General features: G+C 37.4%; 1 protein-coding gene across 4 annotated transcripts in view; it reads right to left on the bottom strand.

Moving 5' to 3' along the window:
- The window catches only part of ANLN (anillin, actin binding protein), a 46,809-nt gene that overhangs the window by 5,780 nt on the left and 16,629 nt on the right, over positions 1-24,400 (bottom strand). The window contains exons 6-22 of one of the 4 annotated variants that reach the window (XR_007460053.1): positions 23,488-23,678; positions 23,102-23,209; positions 19,959-20,085; positions 16,789-16,899; positions 15,476-15,714; positions 14,621-14,766; positions 14,267-14,414; positions 13,507-13,642; positions 12,688-12,870; positions 11,281-11,407; positions 10,366-10,414; positions 10,217-10,273; positions 9,738-9,776; positions 9,447-9,468; positions 8,425-8,537; positions 5,795-7,265; positions 2,747-2,824 (exon numbers count right to left, since the gene is read on the bottom strand). Coding sequence is in view for 3 of the 4 variants with exons in the window: in XM_049641696.1 (XP_049497653.1) it covers positions 2,738-2,824; positions 8,425-8,537; positions 9,447-9,468; positions 9,738-9,776; positions 10,217-10,273; positions 10,366-10,414; positions 11,281-11,407; positions 12,688-12,870; positions 13,507-13,642; positions 14,267-14,414; positions 14,621-14,766; positions 15,476-15,714; positions 16,789-16,899; positions 19,959-20,085; positions 23,102-23,209; positions 23,488-23,678 (1,883 nt within the window). In the remaining variant the exon portion in view is untranslated. Of the gene's footprint in view, positions 1-2,737; positions 2,825-5,794; positions 7,266-8,424; positions 8,538-9,446; positions 9,469-9,737; positions 9,777-10,216; positions 10,274-10,365; positions 10,415-11,280; positions 11,408-12,687; positions 12,871-13,506; positions 13,643-14,266; positions 14,415-14,620; positions 14,767-15,475; positions 15,715-16,788; positions 16,900-19,958; positions 20,086-23,101; positions 23,210-23,487; positions 23,679-24,400 lie in introns of those variants that run through there. The other 3 variants (XM_049641696.1, XM_049641697.1, XM_049641698.1) reach the window with 3 other exon arrangements.

Genomic DNA, 24,400 nt, shown 5'->3' with positions numbered 1-24,400 from the left:
CTAGCTGAGAGGTGAGCTCAAAAATTAAATAAGTCTGACATTATATGCAAATGAACTAGCTGCCATAACAGAGTCTGTCAGTTGCTAAAGGTATGCTACAGTAAAATATGAAAATATTTACACTAAAAGAAAAAGTCAGTAGGTAAACATTGCCTTCAAGTCAGAAATTTATAAAAATACTTTTCCAAGAATATCTAGTGCCACCTACTGGATTTACATCAAAAAGCTAAAGCAGACTGATTTACAGTTACGTTGGCCACAGAGCTTTCTGCACCCTCGGATAGCAATTGCAAACTGATTTTGTGATATCCTTTGTATCATTCAAATTCTTGCTTCACAAACCCAAAGCGATCAGATTTTCTCTACTTCGTGCACGATACCCACAATCTTCTGTATATTCTACACACATACTTTTCTCCTCTGATAATGGAAAAAGTATAGTGGACCCTTGAGCAACCCAGAGGTTAGGGCCACCAAAAATCCACATATAACCTGACACCCTACCCCCCACCAGAAGTGACTACTAATAGCCTACTCTTGACCAGAAGCCATACTGATAACATAAGCAGTCAATTCACATACATTTTGCATGTTACATGTATTATACACTGTAAGCTTACAAAAAAGCAAGTTAGAGAAAAGAAAAGGTTAAGAAAATCATCAAGGAAGAGAAAATATACATTCACAGTACTGTATGTATTTATTGAAAAAAATCCAAGTATAAACGGACCCATGCAAGTGTTGTTCAAGGATCAGCTGTACTTCTGAATAAGCTCAAACCGTGAACTGTGGCTTGGGTCTTATTTCTGCTCACTCTCATGACCTCGTTCCATGTAATACTCCATAACCCTAATGCAGGTTCCCCATTGCACCTTCAACCCCTCTGCCCTATTAGAAGCCACCCACTCGAATGTAAAGATTCTCGAGTCTCTTTGATCTTATTTAAATGCCAATCAAACTCTTCTCTCACCCTACACAGCTCTGCAGGCACCACACTCTCTTTGCCCTTTGCAGCCAAACGTTGTTTCAAAGAGCTGCAGATGCTTTCATTCCTCCCCTCCCACCCTGTTCATAACCGTCTGCAATCTAGGTTTGTGCTCTGCCTTGTAAAAGAGTCCCATGGTCTCTGCTAGGTCCTGAGCTAACTTGACCACTCCCTCTTTCAGATTCTCTCTTCCTCAGCAACCATGACATACCACCTCCCCCACTAGGCTCCTTTGCGAGCTTCTCTTCCTGGATCTGTGCTTTAAATGTGAGTGTTCCTCCCTGTTCTGCTTTGCTCAACTTCCCTGCACTTCAATCACTATCGCTCAACCAAAATTCCTCTCTTGAGCTTCAAACCCCGATCTTTGGAGGTACCTAAAATTCAAATTGTTGGAAACTTAATTCATCCCACCTTCCCACCTGGGGTGGGGACTGACTGGTAGGAAGGAACTTTCTAGGACAATATTCTGCATCTTAATAGAAATTTGGGTTACAGAGATGTATGCATGTGTCAAAACTCAGGGATGTACACTTAATATCTGGAGGAACATGTTAATGTCTACAGTATACTTTAAAATTCTTCCCCCCCAAATATATTTTCAGCAGTGGCCAGAAGGATAGCTGGAAGGATGGCTAGGTAGTAGATACATGATAAAGCAAGGAGAGTAAAACATGTTAAGGGCACAATCTAGATGGTGGATATATGGGTGCTTGTTGTAAAATTCTATCAACATTGCTGTATATCTGCAATTTTCCACAATAAAATTTGGGGGGCAAAAAACACTTTCTACCCAAACATGCACACTTGCTCCTCCCCCAAGATCCCTGATCTTAGTGGCATCACTGTCACCAACGAGTTGTACAAGGCAGGGATGAAGGTGACATCCTTGCTTCTGCTTTCCACACCCTACGTCACACAGCCAAACCACTGGGTCTGCCCTTCCTCCTGCTTCATCTCTCCTGGCGCACCTCACTGCCAGGCCCTATCACCTCTCTTGGAGTCTCCTCACTAGTCTTCTTCAGGGTCGCCAGTCTCCAACCTCCTTCCCACATGTCAGGCAAATGGCTTTTCTAAACCTCAAATTTGATGTTATTCCTCTGCTTAAAATCCTGCCAGTGAACCTCATTGGCTTCGAGATAAAGTCCAAATTCTTTCAGAGGCCCTTTAACACCTGGCCCCATCTCCCCTAACCACACTGTCCGCAATCGCTCTCCTTACTGTCCCTCCTGCCCATAGACACTCACACCCTAAGCGCTGGCTGAAATACCTGCTGCTGTCTGTGTCATCCTTTTCGGTCCTGGTGAGAGAGGGAAGGGCCCTCCAGGCCATCGTACATGCTCTTCCCCTTACCTGGAGCACTTCTTCCTCCTCTTTCTCCTTGTCTAACTTACTCGGCAACTTACCAGTTACTTCTTCCAGTGGTTTCCTTAAGGCCCTGTACCCATACTTCAGACCTGCTGTCCCATCAATGACCCCCATGCACACCAAGCTCCCACTTCTTACAGTGCTGTATTGCACTTGGCAGTTTACTTGTACTTCCCCCTGCTACACTAAAAGTTTCTCAGGGAAGATTATTTCTCATGGCCTATTAGATTCCAATTCCAGCACAGTGACTGGCATATAGCAGACATGCAACAAATCTTTACTGAACCAATTTATCACTTAATCACATGGGTTTTCATTCCTATGCGAAACCAAGTCTATACTTCACAACATGAAAAAAAGGAAAACAGAGTAAGTGATGTTACTTACTAGAAAACCTCTTTCTTCAACACTTGAATTCACTTGACATTTTATTTTTAAATAAATATGACCTTCCAAGGGACATAAAAAGGGTACCTGTGAAGACAGAGGGTAAATTATTTGCAAAACAGTTTCACTGTGATTTTTTTCTTGATAAAACATGTATAAATCATGAATAAAGAATATTATGCCTTGAAAGCACAGTATTTTCTAAAATTGGAATATAAAAGAGGTGGCCAAAAGGCCACTGGTTCCTTAGCAACAAATGCTTTTGAAGAATAAATTCATTCAAGGTAGAGTTTGATAAAAACAGAACCCTAAGCTCCAAGTTAATGCAATAAAGAAAACACAGATTTAAGAAGAGAATACATGTGCTTACCCATTCTCCATCAACAGAATATACTCGACTGGTAAGTTAATATAATACATTATTACTCAGCAATAAAGAATAGTGAGCTTCAGAAATGGAAAAGCTGATCCTCAAATTCATATGGAATTGTAATTATTAATTATTAATAACCAAAACAGTCTTGAAAAGGAAGAACAAAATTGGAGGAATCATACTTCCCAACTTCAAAATTTAATCCAAAGCTACAGTAATCAAGGGGCGCCTGGGTGGCTCAGTTGGTTAAGCGTCCGACTTCGGCTCAGGTCACGATCTCGCGGTCCGTGAGCTCGAGCCCCGCGTCGGGCTCTGTGCTGACTGCTCAGAGCCTGGATCCTGTTTCAGATTCTGTGTCTCCCTCTCTCTCTGACCCTCCCCCGTTCATGCTCTGTCTCTCTCTGTCTCAAAAATAAATAAACGTTAAAAAAAAGAATCAAAGCTACACTAATCAAAAAACAGTGTGGTAAGGGTATAAGGAAGATATAGACCAAAGGAACAGAATTGAGAGTCGAGAAATAAACCCATACAGCTATGGCCAATTGATTTTCAACAGGGGTACCAAAACCTTTCAATGAGGAAAGAGCAGTCCTGTAAACAAATGGTGCTGGGAAACTGGGTATCTACATCCAAGAGTGAAGTTGGTTCCCTACCTCATATCATATACCAAAATTATCATATACCATTACCTAAAATGGCTCAATGACTTAAATATAACAGCTAAAACCATAAAACTCTTAGAAGAAAACATAGGAGTAAATCTTCATGATCATGGATTTGGCAATAGATTCTCAGATATGACACCAAAGCATGAGTAACAATAGCAATACCAAAATACATAAATCAGACTTTATCAATATTGAAAGCTTTTCAGAGGTTTCTCCAAAGAAAATTAAAAATAGAACTATCACATAATCAAACAGGTATTTATCTAAAAGAATAAGAAACCAATTTGACAATAAATCATATTTTTAAAAAATAGCGAGAGAATTAGAAAAAAAATGAATAAATAAATAAAAATAAAAACAGATTCTCAAGGGATGCGTACACCCCCATGTTCACTGCAGCATTCTCCGCAACAGCCAAGAGGTGCACACAACCTAAACATCCATCAACAGATGAATGGATACAGACAATATGATGCTGAATCCTTTCTCCCCACTTGTGAATATGAGAACTACTCTAGGCCACGCAGATCCTGTTCTTTTCAAAGTATGAAGTTTGTCTTCCAGGCTCTGAAATTCCCCCGCATGTGTTCTCTTCTGTGCCCTAACCCATAGCCCCATACTTTGCACAGCAGATCCTTGAGGTCAACTATCATGTCTTTTCCATGTTGGTTCCCATAGCCCACTGCCGCATTCTATTCAGGCATTTGACAAATGTTTGCTAAAAGAATACTGTTTGGCCAAGTAAGTACCCAGAGTTTTCCTATTAAGGAGGAAGGAAGGGAAAAGAGAAGAAAAGAAAAGAAAAGAAAAAAGAAAAAAGGAGAAAATGTAGCACACAGGTAACCCCTGGCGTTTGAAAAGTCTGCCCGCTTCACTTGTACAAAAGACCTACGTTAGTACCTGTTTTTTGCTAACTGAAAGAAATCTAAAGAGGATGTTCGCTTTTATGAAAAAAGGCAAAAAGCAAAAAGAGCATTCAGCATTTGTTTTGCAGGTGGCTGTGATGGAGGCAGCATGCACCCCTAAACAGCAAGAGTGGCACCAGTTCTTTCCTGGGAACCACACTCAGTATCTCAGCATCAAGCCGCCATGGCTCTGACCTGTGTGTGTGGGAACCTGTGCTTTGTTTTGATTTATTTTGTGCACCTGTTAGCAAATGTGTCCTAGGGTATCAGAAAATCCTGAGAGAAGCTACTTTTGAGTGTAAAAAGCGTCTTTTGAGTGTAAGGTTAGTTTCCAACAATTCAGTCCTCCAACACAATAAAGATAAAGTAATGGGAGAATTCTTAGCCAAAAAGGACAGATTTCAACAGACTAATTCCATGAGATAAACCTCTAACTTTTTGAATCTAAAAGGCATCCAAAATGTAGAATCAAAACATAAGGTACCTCATGATCCTTTTTGTTATAAATTCCCTCATTTTTTTCTTTTCCGTATTGTCCGTTATAAGTTCCTCAGGCTCTCAGTGCTAATTAATAGAATCTCACGTTGAACCCAGAGAATGCTGCCGGTAAAAAGAATCTCCGAAAAATGAGAAGAAAATGTTCACCCTTTCTCTACAGCTATGAAAAGTTGACAATATTCTTGGTCAGAAGCTTGTCCTGATGAGTGAATTGAGAATATTCACAAAAGGGTCAATATTCCTACCCCCTGTGGAATGTAGAAACCTGTGAAAATGTATGATCCTATTCGGTTTTCTGCTTAACAAAGGGGTCTTTGAAGATATGCTCACTTCAAAGATCATTGTTAAGAGCTATAAAATGTAACTTACAACCAGGGTGGCTGTAATTTTTCATAAAGTAGGAGATCTCTGAGAGAAAGGGGTACTGTTAATAATTATACTGGCCCAATGGGCAGACACCAGGACTAGGATAGCTTTGGGTACAGCAGAATACACCTAATCACTCCTCCTATAACCTTGAAATTCTACAATGCTAACTGGTTGTCTTACTTCACATTTGTTTGCCCCACCACTATGTAAATTGCCATCTCTATTTCCAGTAGGGTGTAAATACCTATGAGGTTTCTTTAAGTCAAAAGATGAGCTGTGGGATGTCCTTTTCTCTTTATCCATGAAAGTGTAATAAAATCTATGACTATTTCGGATTCTCTATTCAAAGAAAAGACTTGAGAGCCTGTGACTCATGGAGATTCGTAATTTAAATTCCAGGATGCCATACTTAACCTCAAATAAGAAGGCAATTGCTATCAGTGGTCTCCTAAATCTACAGAGCAAACAGTCTGGGATAACCTCAACAGGAATTCCATTCTGAAGGTGACCTAAGAGATAACCTTTATGACTGCTGTTGTCACGGCACCAATAAAATAAGCAAACACTCACTTTATATCGCTGGTATCTGATTGGATATGGGTCACTTGTCTATTTTCTCAAAGTCAATTAAATAGGATTATTATAGGAGTATAAAAGGTCTTCCATTTTTCTCACCAATTTAAAGAACATCTAAATTTTACTATTTTAAATATTCTCCTACATCAACTGTAAACTATTGGAACAAATATTTGCTTCCCCCTGCCACTCACAGAAGCATGTGATTGTATTTGATTCAGAAAGAGATTTTAGAGTATTAGACACAACCAAATTGAGTGATTTGATTTTGTGCCCAATCATGTGGTTGGCTATTTAAGACATAATTTCAAAGATATTAAAAGAATGAAAATATCGGCATTTTTTTTTATTTGTAAGGGTGATATTTTGAATTAAAATGGCACCCAAAACATTTCTCAAGACCAGTCTATATTTAACATACCTCATTGAAATCTCTTTCATTTTAAAGATTAACAAAATCTCTTACACGTGTAGAAATTGGCACTTTGTAAATTTCTATATACCCACAGAATGTCTGCAATTGATATTTGCAAGGAAATTAAAAATCCTAAAAAAAACTGTAAAACATATGATTATACTTAGTACAATTTTAGTGTTAAACACAATTTAATTTCAAAGTCACTGAACAAAGCATCATCTACATAGCAATAATCCTATTAGCCAATTGAGACCACTTTTATAAACATCAACAGTAGCTCTTTCAATATAGGGGAGGTCAACAATACTGAATACATTTTAGTTTTAGTTATTAATTTGGTATTTTAGTACACATAAAATCAAAGTTGAAGTGACTATGGAATCTTAAAGAATTGTAACATAAAAAAAGAATATAGAAGAAAAGACCAAGTACCAAACATGCATGAAAAAAATAAGAGGACTGTCAAAGAGAGCTTTAAAGAATTATGAGAGTAAAGAAAAAGACACCCATCTGCAAGAATCTAAAGAAAGAATAATGTACATCGTGTCCTTAATTATTTAAAATAACCAAGAATACATGAGTGGTTAGTGAAATGAATACATTTGAGCCAAAAATTAAGGATTGATTTTTTAAGCTCATTAGTTTCAAGCAAAGAAAATATGGCAACCTTTTCCTGGAACATATAGCCCAGTAGCTCTCGCTCTTTTACATCATAATTTATCTAAAACACACAAAATAAAAGACCCAAGATCACTCAATTTGTTAAACTACCTGAATTACTAAATAAAAAGTTATATAAAGTTTTAAAAGTTGACATGGTAAGATAAAATACATATGCATTAACAACAATCAAAATTTCAAAGGTAGTCTGTTTTATGTCTATCAACTAAAAGAAAAATGTTTCATAGAATTTTAAAGTTGGATTGTTTTAATCTAACCTAATATTCTCCGCTGGGAAAACAAGATCCTGGAGAAATGAGTTGACTTTGCTCCATGTTAAAAAGGAAATTACTAGCAGGGCCAACATGAGGAACCAGGCCTCCTAATTTTTATATTTCCTCACTTCCATATTCTGACTAGGAAAATCTCTTAAAATATTTAAAAATACCTCTGTATTATACCCAAAGACCAAAGTTTGCCACTAGTTCTCCCACTCTTTAAAATGGTCTTGTTGGGGCGCCTGGGTGGCTCAGTTGGTTAAGCGGCCGACTTCAGCTCAGGTCACGATCTCGCAGTCCGTGAGTTCGAGCCCCGCGTCAGGCTCTGGGCTGATGGCTCAGAGCCTGGAGCCTGCTTCGGATTCTGTGTCTCCCTCTCTCTCTCTGCCCCTCCCCCGTTCATGTTCTGTCTCTCTCTGTCTCAAAAATAAATAAAACGTTAAAAAAAATTTTTTTAAAAATAAATAAATAAAATGGTCTTGTTGGCTATTTTAAAAGTTTAGTCATATCACCTTATGGTGAAAAAGCACTCAATAGCGACAGATGCAGATCTGAATGATGAAGCTTTTAATTTGGGGAGGAAAGTATGGGAAAGAAATCCCTTAGATTCATGAGTACTTTTCTAAGAAATTAACCTATCTTTCCCTATCTTGTCAAAACTAAATCTATAAAATAGTATTCATTTCAAAATACTGGTTCAAATGGGCAAGTTATTATGGTTAAAACTGTAAGCTTAACATGCAAGAAGTAATACATACTTGTGTGGTCAGAAGTAACATTTAGAATAAATCACTAGACACTACTTTGAAGATTTAACTATTAAGAGATGAGAGAGAAATACTTCCAACATCAAGAATGTAGGTTTAAAATACTTGAAAGTGTTGGGGCATTTCTACTGACCTAATTTGTCTAAAAGTAAATAAATAAATACATTTGGATTACCTTGTCCAGAGCAAATTTAGTGTTTCCTACTGAAGATAATGACAGTATGTAAGACCCAACAAGGGCAAAGTTGCTGGTACGCACAGCATGGAGACCACCTGGACTGGCCATGACTGGAGAGAAAGGAAATGAAGGTGAGTCCAGAGTGATTTTTGCAAGTATAAGTAACAATTCTTCACCTCTCCCCAAAAGAATTAAATTAAGTCACCACAGAGAAAACTGCCATTTTCCTCCATTTTTAAAAAATGAAAAAAAACTGTTAAGTACTTTACATTAACTTAGGTGAGGCAGTATAGACATTCCTTATCATTCCTTTGGGATGGCTGTATGTTTAAGACACAGAACTTAAAAATGTGCACATAAAACAATTTTCCTACAAACGAAAACAACAACAAAAAAAGCAATTTTCCTAAAAGAGATGTGAAAAGACTTCATTGCTCTAGTCTAGGATGATATAATTAGCAGCAGAGACTATATCTGCAGTTTTTCTTAGTTACCCTCTTTTGCCAAGAAGAGACCAGAAGCCCAAAGGAAGGACTAAAACCAGCTCCATCCTAATCCCCTTTGGAAAACTCAGGCCTAAAGCCATTCTAGAGAATGCCTTTCACAACTTCCTGGGAACTAGAAAGATGCTTTTCTGACACGATACAACGCCAGTCATGATCAGCAAAGTTAAATGAGGTCAAGTCCACAGTGTGGAAAGCACAAAACCAATCTACAGAACAACAGAAGTTGGGGTGAAGAGTGATGCCACTGGCTGCAGCTATGGCCAGGTGACTTGCTATCAAACGGTACTGCCTGCTAGAGCCTATATAACGTGATGCCTGGCGGCCCATGGTGACATCTGACAGCATGCTATTCTGCCCAGCAATCTTATGTGTTACCAGAAACCACACCGAAAATATTATTCAAAGGAGACTAAGGTGCACGCTCATCAGGACGCCTGTGTGCATAAAGCATGTGTGTGGTTGCTTAGCTCATTTACTGACTCTAGTGTTGGAAATAGTTCAAGATCCACTCACCTGAAGAATGAAGGCTGCTCTTCTAAAACAAAAGTGGTGTAAAGAAGAAACACAAGTTATTTCCTTTATTCGATACAAAGATTTAGATATTAAACAGTAAACTCTCTAATACTGCAAAAGCTACATTTCAGAAAATATTATTTTTTCCTCTTTAAATAATCAGATGTTTCTCCCCAGTATATTTTAAAGATTTCCACAGTGCTAAGAGTTTAGAAATGGTTAACCAATTTACAATCGTGTGGGTAAAATGAAAATTTCTCAAGGGAGCTAAATTTTTTAAGATTTACTTACTGTGGTTATAGATGTGAGAAGTCGCTTTGGAGTAATAGCCTAGAAGAAAAGGTAACAGTGTATTTACTGCTAAACATTATGATTCAGAGCTTAAAACTAACCAACCTTGAGATACTCCCACATAGAAAATAATTCTTAAATGTGAATACATTTATACTTGAGTCCTCTATTAAGGCTTTCTCCATACTGTCATTCCTGTTTTCGCTGGAGCTAAAGTAAAATTCTTCTAAGTGATGTTAGAAAAAGCACTAAAGACCAAAGACTGGGAAGGCTAAATACCACCCTACAAGTTCTCACGGCTTATGCCTGCACAAGTACTGGTGAACCGAGAACTTGGTGAGGCAAGAGCTCAGAGGAAAGGCTTGAGAAACATTTAAACAGGTTATAAAAGCTGGTTGTCAAATAAATGTAGAGAAATTAAAAACTGATATATGTATTATCTCTGATGATGATCCTTTTCCTGGGTTTTTCCTTCTCACCTTGGACTTGTGTGCCTTTTTCTTCTTATCAGGGCCTGAGAGTTCTTTCTTTTGTACCTACACACAAACCCAAAGCATAATTAGTTTAAGATCTAATATGTCTAAGAATAACATAATATTGGTTATTTTACAAAGCTTTCACTGCTTACCAAGCTGTAAACTTCAATATTTATTTCAAAGTCATTGGACACATCTTGCCTGGGAAGATAAATCGTTAAATAAAACTGTAAGGAAAACACACACTTATGCCATTAAAAATGATGCCACTAATGTTGTTACATGATTCTGAGAGTAAAGGAATTCAGTGTTTTTAACTACAGGAAGTAGTTACAAACCATTAAAGAACATAAAAATTGGTAAGAAAAGTCTACTTTTACTATAATACGAGTCAAATATTTTCTTCAGTATTTTACAATTCAACGTCTTTAATAAACAATTTTTTTCTAGCTGGATTTTGACTCTGTATTTTCAAAATTAATTTGTGACACTAAATACATCTTTTCACCGAGTTGGAATATTAAGTACATTATAAGATTTAAAGCACATAAATAAAATATTAAGGTCTAGATCTTATACATATGTTTATATTTACTTTTTTATTTTTGAGAGAGAGAGAGAGAGAGAGAGAGAGTGAGTGGAGGAGGGGCAGAGGGAGGGAGACACGGAATCCAACGCAGGCTCTAAGATTCAAGCTGTCTGCATAGAGCCCAGCATGGGGCCCGAACTCGTGAACTGTGAGATCATGACCTGTGCTCAAGTCAGATGCTCAGCTGACTGAGCCACCCAGGTGCCCCTGTATGTATTAATTTATATAATATATAATATTATGCATGTATTTATGTTTTATGTATATGTCAAAACATTAAATACATATATTCACATGGACGAAATGTGCTACACAATGGAAATATCAGAAACATGTAAAAGATTTAAACCAACAAATTGAAACAGTTATTTGTCCACATGAGAATGAACATACTGTATTTCAAAGACTATACATTCCATCTGTACTAACTCCATTAAAAGAAAATGTGTTTGAACCAGCAAAAGCATAATCTACTTACAGAGTAAACGTAGTAGGGAATGTCAGAGCATCACCATTAAGAGAATTTGAAGTACATGCTAATGGTGTGGCTACCATATTTTCAGCTCCTGCTTTTAGTATAATTAAGAAATAGTAATTTGCTGCATCTGCAAAAGGTAATCACATTACATAATAAGCACAAGCAAAATCAGATTTAGCTAATCAGCATTCTGGAAAACCAAAGGAATAAAGTAATACTGTGACTAATTTATATAATGTATGTAAAAATTACTAAAATCAACTTTCTAGACACAAAAAGCTAAGTAAGACATATAAGCAGTCATAATCATCATCAATAAACATCAGGCAAGATCTCTTCCTATTATTTATGGGAACTGAAATAATGCCAGTCCATAATCCCTCAATTTCTGCTGACTTCGTATTTTACCTATTGACTAATTCTTTAGCTGACAGTATATTCCTCAAAAAGAAAATTAGGGTTTATTATTTCAAAAATAAAATACTACATTTCTGTGAAAGTTACTTAGAGATAAATTCTAATAAAAACATAAACTGTTCCTTCACTATCTGTCATTGAATACCCACATATTCAAGGTACATACTATGTTACCAATAGATTTCTTCCACACCACATCCAAATCAGACAACAGCAATAATCAGAACCTAAGTCACCTCCTCCCTACAATGATGCTTCAACTTTTAAAGATCTCCATTCTTTCTTTTCCCTGTACCTCAAATTCACTTCTCACCTATGTCTAGCCCTCCTTTCCCTCAGAGAAAGGTCCATGCAAATGAAAATTTAAAGGAATCTTAAAATAACTTCACCAAAATTTAATGAAACTTTATTCAGCTTGCTATAATTACCCTGCCCTGTTTTCAGATCCTGGTGCCATACTCTCCTTTACCCACGTTGCTATGATTTTTCGTAGAATACATGTTTATACTTATTCAATCTACAGTGACAAAGGCGATACAATTTCAATAGAACCATCCTCACTGTGGTGGTGATCTTCACCTCTACAACCAATCATTCAAGATTTGGGGGATGGGTTTGAAACAGAAAAGAATAAGTAAAATAGGTTCTCTCAGATGTCCCCATACTTTCCACAAATTAAATAATGAAAGTTGAGTGATCTGCCGTGTCAAGATCATCTCATCTTCGGAAATACTTCATGCTCGAAGCTATGTTTAACCAGCCCTGCTTTCAGTTAGAGCCATGTCTGTCACCATGTGGATCAGCAACCACATATGAAATTTTCCCTTGGTTATTTTTACGCACAGATCTTCCATCAAAGAACTAAAGGCCCAAGATACAACTGCACATTCTTTTGCATGCTCTACTTGCTCACATTTGCATCATTCCTGCCTAGGTAAGTTCATAATTTAACATAGGATCTAGAAGCGGTGAAAATAAAAATCACCATACCTGGTTTCTGAACTGTACCACAGACAAAATCTGCTTTTAGAGGCAAGCGGATTTCTGACAAAGTAACTGATCCCTTGGATGCGACAAATTCACTTGGGGATATGGGACCAGCCTTGTTCTTCCTCTGGGGCCCTTCGTTCTTCAATTTATTCAACTCATCAATCAAAAGTGTTCTCTTCTCAGCTATGTAAAAATATGCAAGGTCACAAATATTAAAACTGCATCTGTCTCTAAATGAGACCGATTCAAGAAAATGCACTGAGGTGGCAAATGTACGTAAGATCAAAGACAAGATCAGTACTTCTTTGTACAAGCAGGTGGTAGGTGGTTGGGTAAAACCTTGACTGCTCATCCGTTTACCAAATCTTTATAATTTAATGCTTGAACTTGCAGCCAGTTTTCTTGTATGGTATAATCTCTCCACCCTAACATGCCCTGTCATCTGCCACTACACATACACAACAAAGTTCACAGACTTTTTTAGCTACATGTAGATAGCCAGGTGCAGAGACGAGAGAGAGAGAGAGAGAGAGAGAGAGAGAGAGAGAGAGAGACATAGACATTCATATATTCATTTTTCGCATACTTCAAAACTGCATTTCTTCAACTGCATTCCAATTCCTTTCACCTTTCATGCAAACTACATTTTATTTTACATGTAGAGTATTCACAAATGTTATAAGAAACAAACAAACAGAAACACAGATCAACTAAAACAGAAAAAGCCCTTTCTTTAAAATAGAGATTTCTAACTATCCTGGACAAAATAAGTCCTGATTTGGAATTCTGTTGGAATGGTTTCAGGTGTATCACACGTACTAGCAATGAGGAGAAGTCTTTCTGCTTCCGCTTCTTCTAGTGACCCTTTTCCGTGATCTTCATCAACACAGCAGTTAAGAGCCTGGCTGGCTTGATAGATTACTGTCTGCTGCAAATTTATTTCATTATTGAGTTCCTAGGGAAACCAAAGAAACGAGAAAAAGAACTCACATTTTTTTTATCACCATTTTCACTTTATTTAAAACTTCAGTTGTAACTAATCCTGTTGGATAATTTCCAAAATATCCAGAGAGTGAAGTCAAAATGAAATTCTTTCACTGTTCAAGTGTCTGGACTATGCACCAAAAACATTCAACACGCTACAAAAATTACACTATAAACATTCTTATGAAAAGACTTTCAACTCATACTGAATAAAAATTATACTCGGGGCTATGTTCGACAAAGTAAAGATGTAGAAATTATCTGATTCATTTTATTTAAATTACATGTATGTTGTACATGACTTCCTTAGCATCAAAGAACCTCTAAGAGCAAAATGAAAGTTATACTTTAAGGATATTTATGACAAACGTGTTTAAATGTTTCAGCTATATCAAACAAGCTTCCAACCTGCCCAACAAAGAGGACCTTTCTCAAGTTACAATGAATTCAAGAGTGATTTACTGAGCTCCAGTGTGTCAGACACTGTTCTACTCACTCAGGGTACGGAGATGAATAAGGCCGGGCCCTTGTCCTTAAGGAGGGTACGATCTAGTACAGAAAACATTCCAAGTCTCCTTTCCACGGAAGTACATACCTGCATTTTCTGTTTGATGTTCACTTGACCAGGAAAGGCATTCTTTTTCTCATCCAACTTCGAAGTAACATCTTCCTTCCGAACAATCACTTGCTTTATTGAAGGACGTTCCGTTTCTTTGAATCTTTGAGATCTGTATGCATCAATGCTTCAGAAAATAAGGTATACTCTATTAGAAATCCAGCAACACGTTGAGCACTCTCTTTTAGTGAACATGTGGAAAATGCCATTTGGTAAAAGAGAGGCTGACAAAAGTCATTCCAAAGTTTTATACAGGTGAATTAATAACATTATAAGTTATAAATCTAAACTATGACCCTTAGTGAGTGAATGCCTTTTGAAAAACATGCTTACCTATAAAGAAGATCACGATCTTCAGAACCAATGCTATCACCTGACTCAGCTCGAGGAACACGGGTTCTTTGGAATTTCCCTGGCTTTGGACTTTCATCACTTACGCTGGAATCTTTCAATTCCAATCGAGGTGAGAAAACTAAACTCTGCAGTGAAGCACATCAGGTATTAGTAGATTTTATGGATGACACTGATTCTAAGTGATAACTCTGAGGAATTGAATAAATGCTCTATTATTAGGAAATGAAGATCCAATAAGTCAACTGATTTATGATGCATCATAAAAACAAAGGCAAACTAAAAAATAAGTTCCCTAAATAGTAAATGAATAAAAGTTCAAAGACAGCTAAAACCTGCACTTATAACTCTCTTAAAAACTTTTTCTAATTGAACCAATTTCTCAAACTGTAGCTATTCAATTTAGGGCGATAGCTAAAAACAATAGTTGGCTCTCAATAAATGTTAGTTGTCTGTCTGGTGCTATGTACTAATATACTAGTGATTTAATATTCATATTAACCCCATGATATAGGCACTACTTTTAACCTCACTTAACAGGTAAGGGAACTGTGGCAAAGAGGTTAAATAACCCGGCCAGTAAACAGCCAATGGCAGAGCCAGGATTTGAGCCCAAATGTCTGACCTTTTAAACCATGTCACAGTTTGCATTTTATCCAAGGTCACAGGAAACCACTGAAGCATTTTAAGCTCTCTTTTATGAGAACTGACGTCAGAGTTCCAGCATCCCCCTGGCTACCGAGTGCCAAATCCCCATGTACCAACTCAAACAAAAGGGGATCTCGTGATTGCTGCTTCTTTGTGTCCCGGGCCTGTTGACATTTAATCTTTTCTTACCTCCGGACTTACCACACCAACGGTCTGTGCTAACGGAGCAAGCAAAGACATGGAGGAGATGTTCAGTGCATCTTCCTGTTCTTCAGCGCTTTCTGCTTCTGCGTGGTCCATCTCCTCTTGGCTCTTTTCCATGTCCAGCTCACCTTCCACCAGGACATCACTGAAGATGTCATTAATTACTTTTGAACTATTGATATCATCGTCATCATCCACACTCATCTCAGTTTCACGTACCACTTCTGAAAAAGATTTCAGGAGGTGATTCTGTGACTCAGACCTTTAAGAATTAAAGGGATAGCAGAGCAGACCTAACGTTCACGTGCTTACTAAATAAACAGCAAAGCAGTGAAAGTTGGGACTGCCAAAAGCTGACTAAACACTTTGGATTTAAGAAAGAGTATTAACTAAGAATGCGAACAACAAGATAATAGCCAGAAACTTCAGACTTAAAAAAAAAACGTTCTTTCGAGTAACTCTTTTTGTTTTTGGGGGAATGCCTTTTCACATGGCTGTCAATAATAGGAAAATATTAACAGCACTTAAGGCAGGGTTCCCAAATAACCTTCAAGAACCACTAACCTCCCTAACAGTATATAAAGAGTGTGGAAGGGCAGTACATTTCCTTTCCCTATGAAAGTGAGTGATAGCTTTAATCAGATTTTCACAGGGATCTGTGACCTAAGGTAACTGTTAACAGTGCTATCTCTTTGTGGAAGCTAGAATATTTCCTAGTGAAAAAAAGAGAGAAGGGTGCCTGGGTGGCTCAGCCGGTTAAGTGTCCAACTTCAGCTCAGGTTATAAACTCATGGTTTGTGAGTTCAAGCCCCATGTTGGGCTCTATGCTGACAGCTCAGAGCCTGGAGCCTACTTTGGATTCTGGGTCTCCAACCACCCCCCCCCCCCATTCTCTCCCTCTCTCTCTCTCAAAAATAAATAAAGATGTTAAAAAATTTTTAAAAAGAGAGAGAAAGCGGAGCGCCTGGGTGGCTCAGTCGGTTAAGTGTCTGACACTTGGTTTCAGCTCACGTCACGCGTGATCCCACAGTTTCATGGGTTTGAGCCCCACATCTCTGCACTGGCAGCACAGAGCCTGCTTGGGATTCTCCCTCTCTCTCCGCCCCTCCCCTGCTCACCCTGTCTCTGTCTCTCTCAAAATAAATAAGCTGAAAAATATTCTTTAAAAAAAGAGAATATTACAGATCATGAGACATTTTGAAATACAGAACATTATATATTTGAATATGTGCTTCTATCAATATATTATATCTTCTAGTGAGTTCAGAATTAATAGGAAATAAAGCATAAAAACCAACCAGTCTGCTGCTCAACCTTTGGGTCTGATGTTACTTTTAAAGACTTATCCTCTTCTAAAAACAATGTGATTTTCAAAGGGCTAGACTTCGTCATTTTATGTTCAGTGAAACCTAAAAAAAAATTTTAAGAAAAACCATATTACTATATGTAGGAACCTAGAATTTTTCAGTTGAGATATGTTTTGTATTCTTTTTTCTGATCATAAAACTATGCATTTCAGATCTAAATATGTATAGAGAATCCCCCAAGACAACTGTCCTCTCTTAACGTTCCCATCTCTCTTCCTCCCCAACAAGAGAAAGGGGACACCAATATTACCAGGCTATTTGTCCTTCCAGTTCCCCTGTATGTATGCAAATGTTATATCCTTTTGTTTTATCAGAAGGTCATCATCTATGCATGCATTTTATTTTTCACTTTTTTAGAAAAAAGTGTCAATAAGAACACTTCATAAGCTAGCAATAGAAGGAAACTGAAACTACCTCAACAGAATACAGGCCACAAATGAAAAGCCACTGGCTAACATGATACTCAGTAGTGAAAAACCGAAAGCCTTTCCTTTAAGATCAGGAACAAGACAAGGATGCCCACTCTCACCACTTCTATTCAGCATAGCTTTGGAAGTCCTAGTCAGAGAAAATAGGCACGAAAAAGAAATAAAAAGCATCAAGATTTGAAAAGGAGAAGTAAAATTACCTCTGTTTATAGATAATAGGATATTATATGTAGAAAACACTATAAACATTCCACAAAAAATCCTGTTAGAATAAGCAAATTAAGCAAAGATGTAGGATATAAAATCAACACACAAAAATCACTTGCATTTATGAACACTAACAAAGAAAAATCTGAAAGGGAAATTGAGAAAACAATCCCATTTACAATAGCATCAAAAAGAATAAAATACTTAGGAAAAAACCTAACCAAGGAGGTGACATAATTGTCCACTGAAAGCTGTGAAACATTGCTTAAAAACATTAAATAAGGCACAAATAGCTGGAAAGACATCCCATGATCATGGATTGGAAGACTTAATAGTGTCAAGATGTCAATAGTACTGAAAACAATCTACAGATTCAATGCTTTCTCATCAAAATCCCAGTAGCATTTTTTAGAGAAACAGAAAAGTCCATCCTAAAATTCGTATGGAGCTTCAATTCAATAAATCTTGAATATACAAAATACCTTTGAAAAAGAACAAAATTAGAAGACTGACGTATCCAGATTTCAAAACATATTACAAAACTATAGTAATCAAAACGGTATGGCACAAACACAGACCAAGGGAACAAGAACAGAGAGCCACAAAAGAAAACCTCACATGTATGGTCAAATGATTTTTGACAATGCTGCCAAGATGATTTAGTGAGGAAAGGACAGTCTCTTCAACAAATGAGGCTGGGAAAACAATATGCACATGCAAAAAATGAAATTGGAACCTTATCTGATACCATATACAAAATTATCTCACAATGGATTAAACACTCAATTGTAAGACTCAAGACCATAAAGCTCCTAAACATAGGAAAACATCCATGACAATGGATTTGTCAGTTTCTTGGGTGTGACACCAAAAGCACAGGCCACAAAAGCACAAGCAGACAAATGGGACTACATCAAATTTAAAAACTTTTGTGCATCAAAGGACACATTCAACAGAGTTGAAAAGTCAACCTACAGAATGGGGAAGATATTTGTAAATTGTGTATCTGATAAGAGGTTAATACATGGAATATATAACCATGACTCAACAACAAAAATAAAATACCCTCATTAGAAAATGAGCAAAGAACTTGAACAGACATTTCTCCAAAGATGATATACAAATAGCCAACAAGCATATGAAAAGATGCTCAACACCACTAATTATAAAAGAAATGGAAATCAAAATCACAATGAGCTATCACCTCACACCCTAAAGAATGGCTACTATAAAAAACCAAACCAAACAAAACAAAAAAACAGAAAATAACAAGTGTTGGCAAGGATGCGGGAAAATTGGAATCCTTGTGCAGTGTTGGTAAGATTGTAAAATGGTGTGACTGCCACAGAAAATAGTATAATTATTCCTCAAAATACTTAAAATAGATCCACTATATGATCTAGCAATCCCACTTCTGGGTATATATCAAAAGAATTCCAAGCAGGGTCTCAAGGAGAAATTTGCATACCTGGCACTATTCACAATAACCAAGAGATGGAAGCGACCAAAATACCCAATGATAGACAATGGATAAACAAAATGTACATATACACAATGGAGTACTATTCAGCCTTAAAAAGGAAGGAAATGCTGTCACAAGTTACAACATGGATAAACCTTGAGGACATTAAGCTAAATTAAATAAGCTAGTTACAAAAAGAAAAATACTATATGATTCCACTTATAGGACGTTTCTAAAGTAGTCAAATTCATAGAGACAGAAAGCAGAATGGTGGCTACCGAGGGCTGCAGAGAGGAAGAAACGGAGAGTTGCTGTTTAATGGGTACAGTTTCAGTTCTACAAGATGAAAAGGTTCTGGAGATCTGTTCTGCAACGATGTGAATATACTTAAAACTACTACTACTTAAAAACTGTTAGGATGGTGAATTTTAGTAACGTGTTTTTCACCAGACTTAAAAAAAAAAACTAAAATGTTTAAGTGTCTCTGACATATTAAATGTCATTACATACAAAGCTATCTTATTCTTTTAAGCAGCTACATAATATTTGAGGACATGGATTTAGCATAATTTATTTAAACAGTTTGCTACTGATGGACATTGAGGTCATTTACACCTTATTACTAACAGTGCTACAATTCATCTCTTTGTATATACATCTTTGCACACTAGTTTTAAGAAGTCAACTTGTAGAAACACTTGTAGAAGAGCTAAATTAAAGAGCATGCACACTTTACAATTCAACAGATATTACTGAATCTTTCTCAAAAAAAAAAAAAAAGAATGGTAGTAATTTATCCTCCCATCAAGAGCATGAGTCCTGAGTCTGGAGAGAGAACTATGGAAGAAGCATATTGCATGGCTGAACTTTAAAGAATGAGTAGAAATAAAGACATTAATCTATCTTTTTACATTGAAGCAGTATTTCCGCTTTCCAATGCAATTTCCAAAACTCCAGTAGACTGAAAGCTACATATAAGTGGAGCAGAAGTGGAAAATGCTGACCTGTAGGTTCTGTGCTGGAAGGTTTTCCTGGTGTTTGATTTTCTGTCACCTTTTCCGTTACTGGAAGCGATGGGGTATTTGAAACAGCTTGGTGTTTTTTGAGGGGAGTGTTCTGACAGTGAATTTCCTGCAGAAAGGAAATGAAGATTTTATTTCTCAAAACTATAGATTTTCTGTCTATTTTTACATGTTATTAAATGAAACAAACACGAATCATTCTTTTATATAAGCTTCCTCAGAACAAAACAATGTATGTGAAAGGTCCCAGCCATGTTTAGATCACAAGAAGCCCTCAGTGCTGGTTCATTACTCTTGGTAATTCCCAGTACGTACAACTTTTAACAGACTAGGAGGCAGGAATGAAAATTCACATCAGAGTAGTTTTAGATAAACTGATTTAAGTGAAATCCACACAGAGAAAAGTAATTCCCCATATGTCACTTATCTCCTCCCACACCTATAAAATCTACTGACAGTTCCTGCATTAGGATTCCCCTAAACGGTTACTCAGGAGTAAAAGGCCAGGAAAACAAAGAACCAAAAACAGATCTGAAAAGAAGGAAAGAAAAAGAAAAAACAGGAAATCCCTCTGAGTCTTTTTTTAATCATTTATAAAGGCAATGGAAGAGAAACATTCATTGTTTGTTTCAGAAAAGGCTTTATGATTAAAGCAATAGTAGAAATAATCAAGTAAGAATAAGAATAACAGCAACCAATGCTTAGTAGAGCCTCATTTGTACCAATCACCTTCCCAAGCACTTGGCATTGCCTCCCTGAGTCCTCCCAATAACCCTGTAAGTTAGGTGCTACTACCTCCATTTTACAGATGAGAAGACCGAGACACAGACGAGTTCAGCAACTTGCACACTCGGCTAGTAACTGGCAGGGCCAGTTTACAAACCTACACATTCTTATTCCCGATGTAATTTCAGACCGTCTTGTCTCTCGAATTAGAAGAAGCTTTTGATGCACGAACACAGGGTAAACTATCGAATGCTGTGCTGCAGACCTGGCTCTCTTGTGAAGGCAGGACTTCCCTACAATATTCTGTAATAAAGGTGGTTCTCTCCCCTAGACCCTGACGGCACGAGGGACAGCCCCTCTCCAGTCTCTAACACTAATTCCAAGCTCTCAGTAATCCTCTCCTCCTGCCCCTGCTCCTCTAGGCTCACGCCCCCTGGTTACACTGCACTCACCATCCCGCCTCTCCAGTCCAACACCTGCCATCACCTGGGTGATCTCAGTAGCCTCTTACAAAAAAAAAAATTGTAAGCAGCAAGAGATAACTCTTTTACAAAAGTCCGAATGAAAAGGAGGCAAAGAAAGGGGGGGTAAACAGGGGTCAGGAGAGTAGTTTTGGTTTTAAGATGACAGATAAGCTTGCTTATATATGGTTGCTATATATGGATGGGAAGCATTAGCACATTCCTTCCTTCCTTCCTTCAAGGACAAATTTATTGAGCCCCTACTGTGATCCAAGCACTAAAAACACAGATAAAGATGGATAAGGTCCTTGTGGACAGTGGTGGAAAGCAAAGGTAGAACAATTACAGGAAGATAAGTATTCCAGTCGAGGTAAATACAGGATGACATGGTGAAAAAAAAAGAGGGGCCACTTAGGAGAAGGGCCAAGCAAGGATTTCCAGAGGGGACTAGAGTTTGACCTATTCCTAATGAAGTAGGAGCTCACCACAGAGATACTCTGGGCGGACAGAACAGCAAGGCAAAGGCCAAGAGATCTGAAAACGTGGATACATTTGAGAAACTGCAAATAGTCTACATGACAGGACTGAAGCACACGTGTGGAGGAGCAGTGAGGAGCCAGATTCTGAATGATTCTGGATGTCAAGCCAAGCACTTGAGACATTTTCTGATGATAGCTATGGGAAACTTTCCAGGATTTTAAGGAAGTGAATACACAAATATCTGCTTTATAAGACTATTTCCCTGGCAGCAGTGGGTAAGGTGGACAGGAAAACAGCCAGACTAGAAGCAGGGTTTTCAATACAAAGTTCTGGAAGTGATTAAGGTAACGGCAGAGGAAAACAGAGAGGACAGGCAGCTTGTGACATATTTAGAAAACATCCAATGATGTGTATGTGTTTGTGTGTGTGTCTGTGTGTGTGTGTGTGTGTGTGTGTGTGTGTGTGCGTGCTAGGGGAAGATATAGTAATAAGAGGAGGTGGGAAGACACAGTAATAAAAGGAAGGAGCCAAGGAAGAACTCCCAGACTGTTTTAGCTGATGAGGTATAGAACAAAGACCTAGGTGAAAACAGAGACTCCATGGAGAATATACTTCTGCAAAACAGAAAGAAATACACTAGCTAGCCAGGCCAGGAGTTCAGGAGAGAGGTGAACACAGCATAGCTAAGCACCTTAGCATTTGTGTGCTTGGCTGAAGCTAAACATGAGGACAGAGAAGAGAAGCCCCAGGGCAAATGAGGAGAAAACAGGATTAGGTCAGAACCCTGGGAAACATGATTTGTTAATCAAGAGAACTAGTAAAACAAAATCAATTAAATAGATCTTTGTCAAAGTATACTGGTTAAATGTATAGTTCTATTTCTACTGGTACCCACTTTAAATATAATTCTATTATTTTTAGCTGAAAAGTATATCCTAATACAGTATTTTGTACAAGTAGGCATGTAAATGAAGCAGAAAATAATTTACACTAAGGGACTTGGTTGAAGGCTGATTAATGAAATTTGACAGCAGATAATATAGGAATAAACAGAAATTTGGGACATAATTGGTGACTGAAAAGGATTATGGATAGTCTGAAAGTGTGGTATGTGGGGAGGGTATACAATCAGTACTAAAATAAGTAGATTCTGAGAAACACTTCAGAACCAGCATGTAAGTAGAATATTAAAAGAAATGTGAAATAAATTGAATGATGAGAAGTTTTAAAATTTGATTTTAGGTAGCTCATCAGTGAATACGTTAAGAGTTCCACTGAATGGGAAAACATCACAAGAGAAAAGCAGAGTTGGAATGCATGCTGAAGGAGTTTATGAGTGGAAGGTGGCACAGTAAATTGGGACGGGATAAAGAAGTGTTTTACAACCAAACAGAACCAAGTTAGATCCCAGCACTGCTTTGGTACCAGGTTCACTTTCATATTTCTTGTTTACACCACCTGTTTGGTTTCTAGTTGTTTGCTTCTCGAGCTTTCGCCTTTTTCTGCACTCCATAAATTGCCCTTGTCAAATCGGCCACGAAGACATGCTAGTTCTTTCTCACGTTCCTAAAACAATCAAAAGCTCTATTTGATACGAGAGCAATAGTATGCTTAAGAATAATATACAAACATTACTAAACTTTGCTTGTCTTCAGTTTTAAGGGTAAAAAATTCACAATATTCATGGAATACAAGACAAAGTATTTCTAACTTGAAATAAGTGATACAAAGAATCACGATGCTATTTATCTCAGTCAAAAGACTGGTATCAGAATTCATAATTGGATTTCTAGGTCCTATGTCGAGACCACATGATGAATAGTGTTAAAAGCAGTAAGCCAGACCTGCTTGAGCTGTTGTGCCAAATGAGTAGTAGATGAAGATGTGTTTTGCTTGAATAATCTTTCTTGGATGGCCCTTGTATTTGGAGTGATAATGGGGGTTCTTTGGGGTGTGCTCCGAGCAGGACTTTGTTTGCTGTGTTCTTGACAACGCTCTCCAAAGCGCTCCAGGAAAGGCTTAATTCCTGCTCCTCCTACAGAAAACACACACATTTTGGAGGCCATTTAGAAGAAATAACAATTATCATTTCTATTGAAAAAGTTCTAAAATCCAGTAATGGCTCTAAAATGCTTTCATTCTATTTAGAATACTCATTGGGAAAGTAAACAGTAGGAAAATAGCTTTAAAAAAGAAATTTACCATACGATTCTATTTAATTCAAAGTCCTAAAATTTATAAGATTTTGTTCCTTAAAAAAGAAAGAAGAATTAAAAAAATTTTAAAAGATAGAGTGATGGGGCGCTCTGGTAGATTGGGTGGCTCAGTGGGTTGAGCGTACTCTCTCTCTAAAAAAAAAAGGGGGGGTGAGGTAGAATAAGAGAGCAGTGGGAGTTAGAAAACCTTTCAACTACATAATCAGAACTGGAAATAATCCTAAAGGATTGGAGATTCACAGTGTGTTTATTAATAGCACTCCCTGACCACCAAGTGCCCGAGCCATGATCACCCAACTACTTATATTTCTATAGCCCAATGTATTTCATCTTGCTTTTAGCAAGTCTAATATACTAAAATCCAGGGATTAAATCCTTCTCTCCCAAAAGAAAAATTAGAGATCATTCACTTTATCAAGGGATGTCTTCAATCTATAAAGTCTTAAACCAGTATTCCTTTGAAATAGTATGAAGTACATTTAAAGTAGAACAAATGAGGGGCGCCTGGGTGGCTCAGTCGGTTGAGTGTCTGACTTCAGCT

This window comes from Panthera uncia, chromosome A2 (assembly GCF_023721935.1).
Source record: "Panthera uncia isolate 11264 chromosome A2, Puncia_PCG_1.0, whole genome shotgun sequence".
NCBI lineage: Eukaryota > Metazoa > Chordata > Mammalia > Carnivora > Felidae > Panthera > Panthera uncia.
The sequence above is the reverse complement of the archived record's forward strand: the minus strand, read 5'-3'. Positions and strand labels throughout refer to the sequence as shown.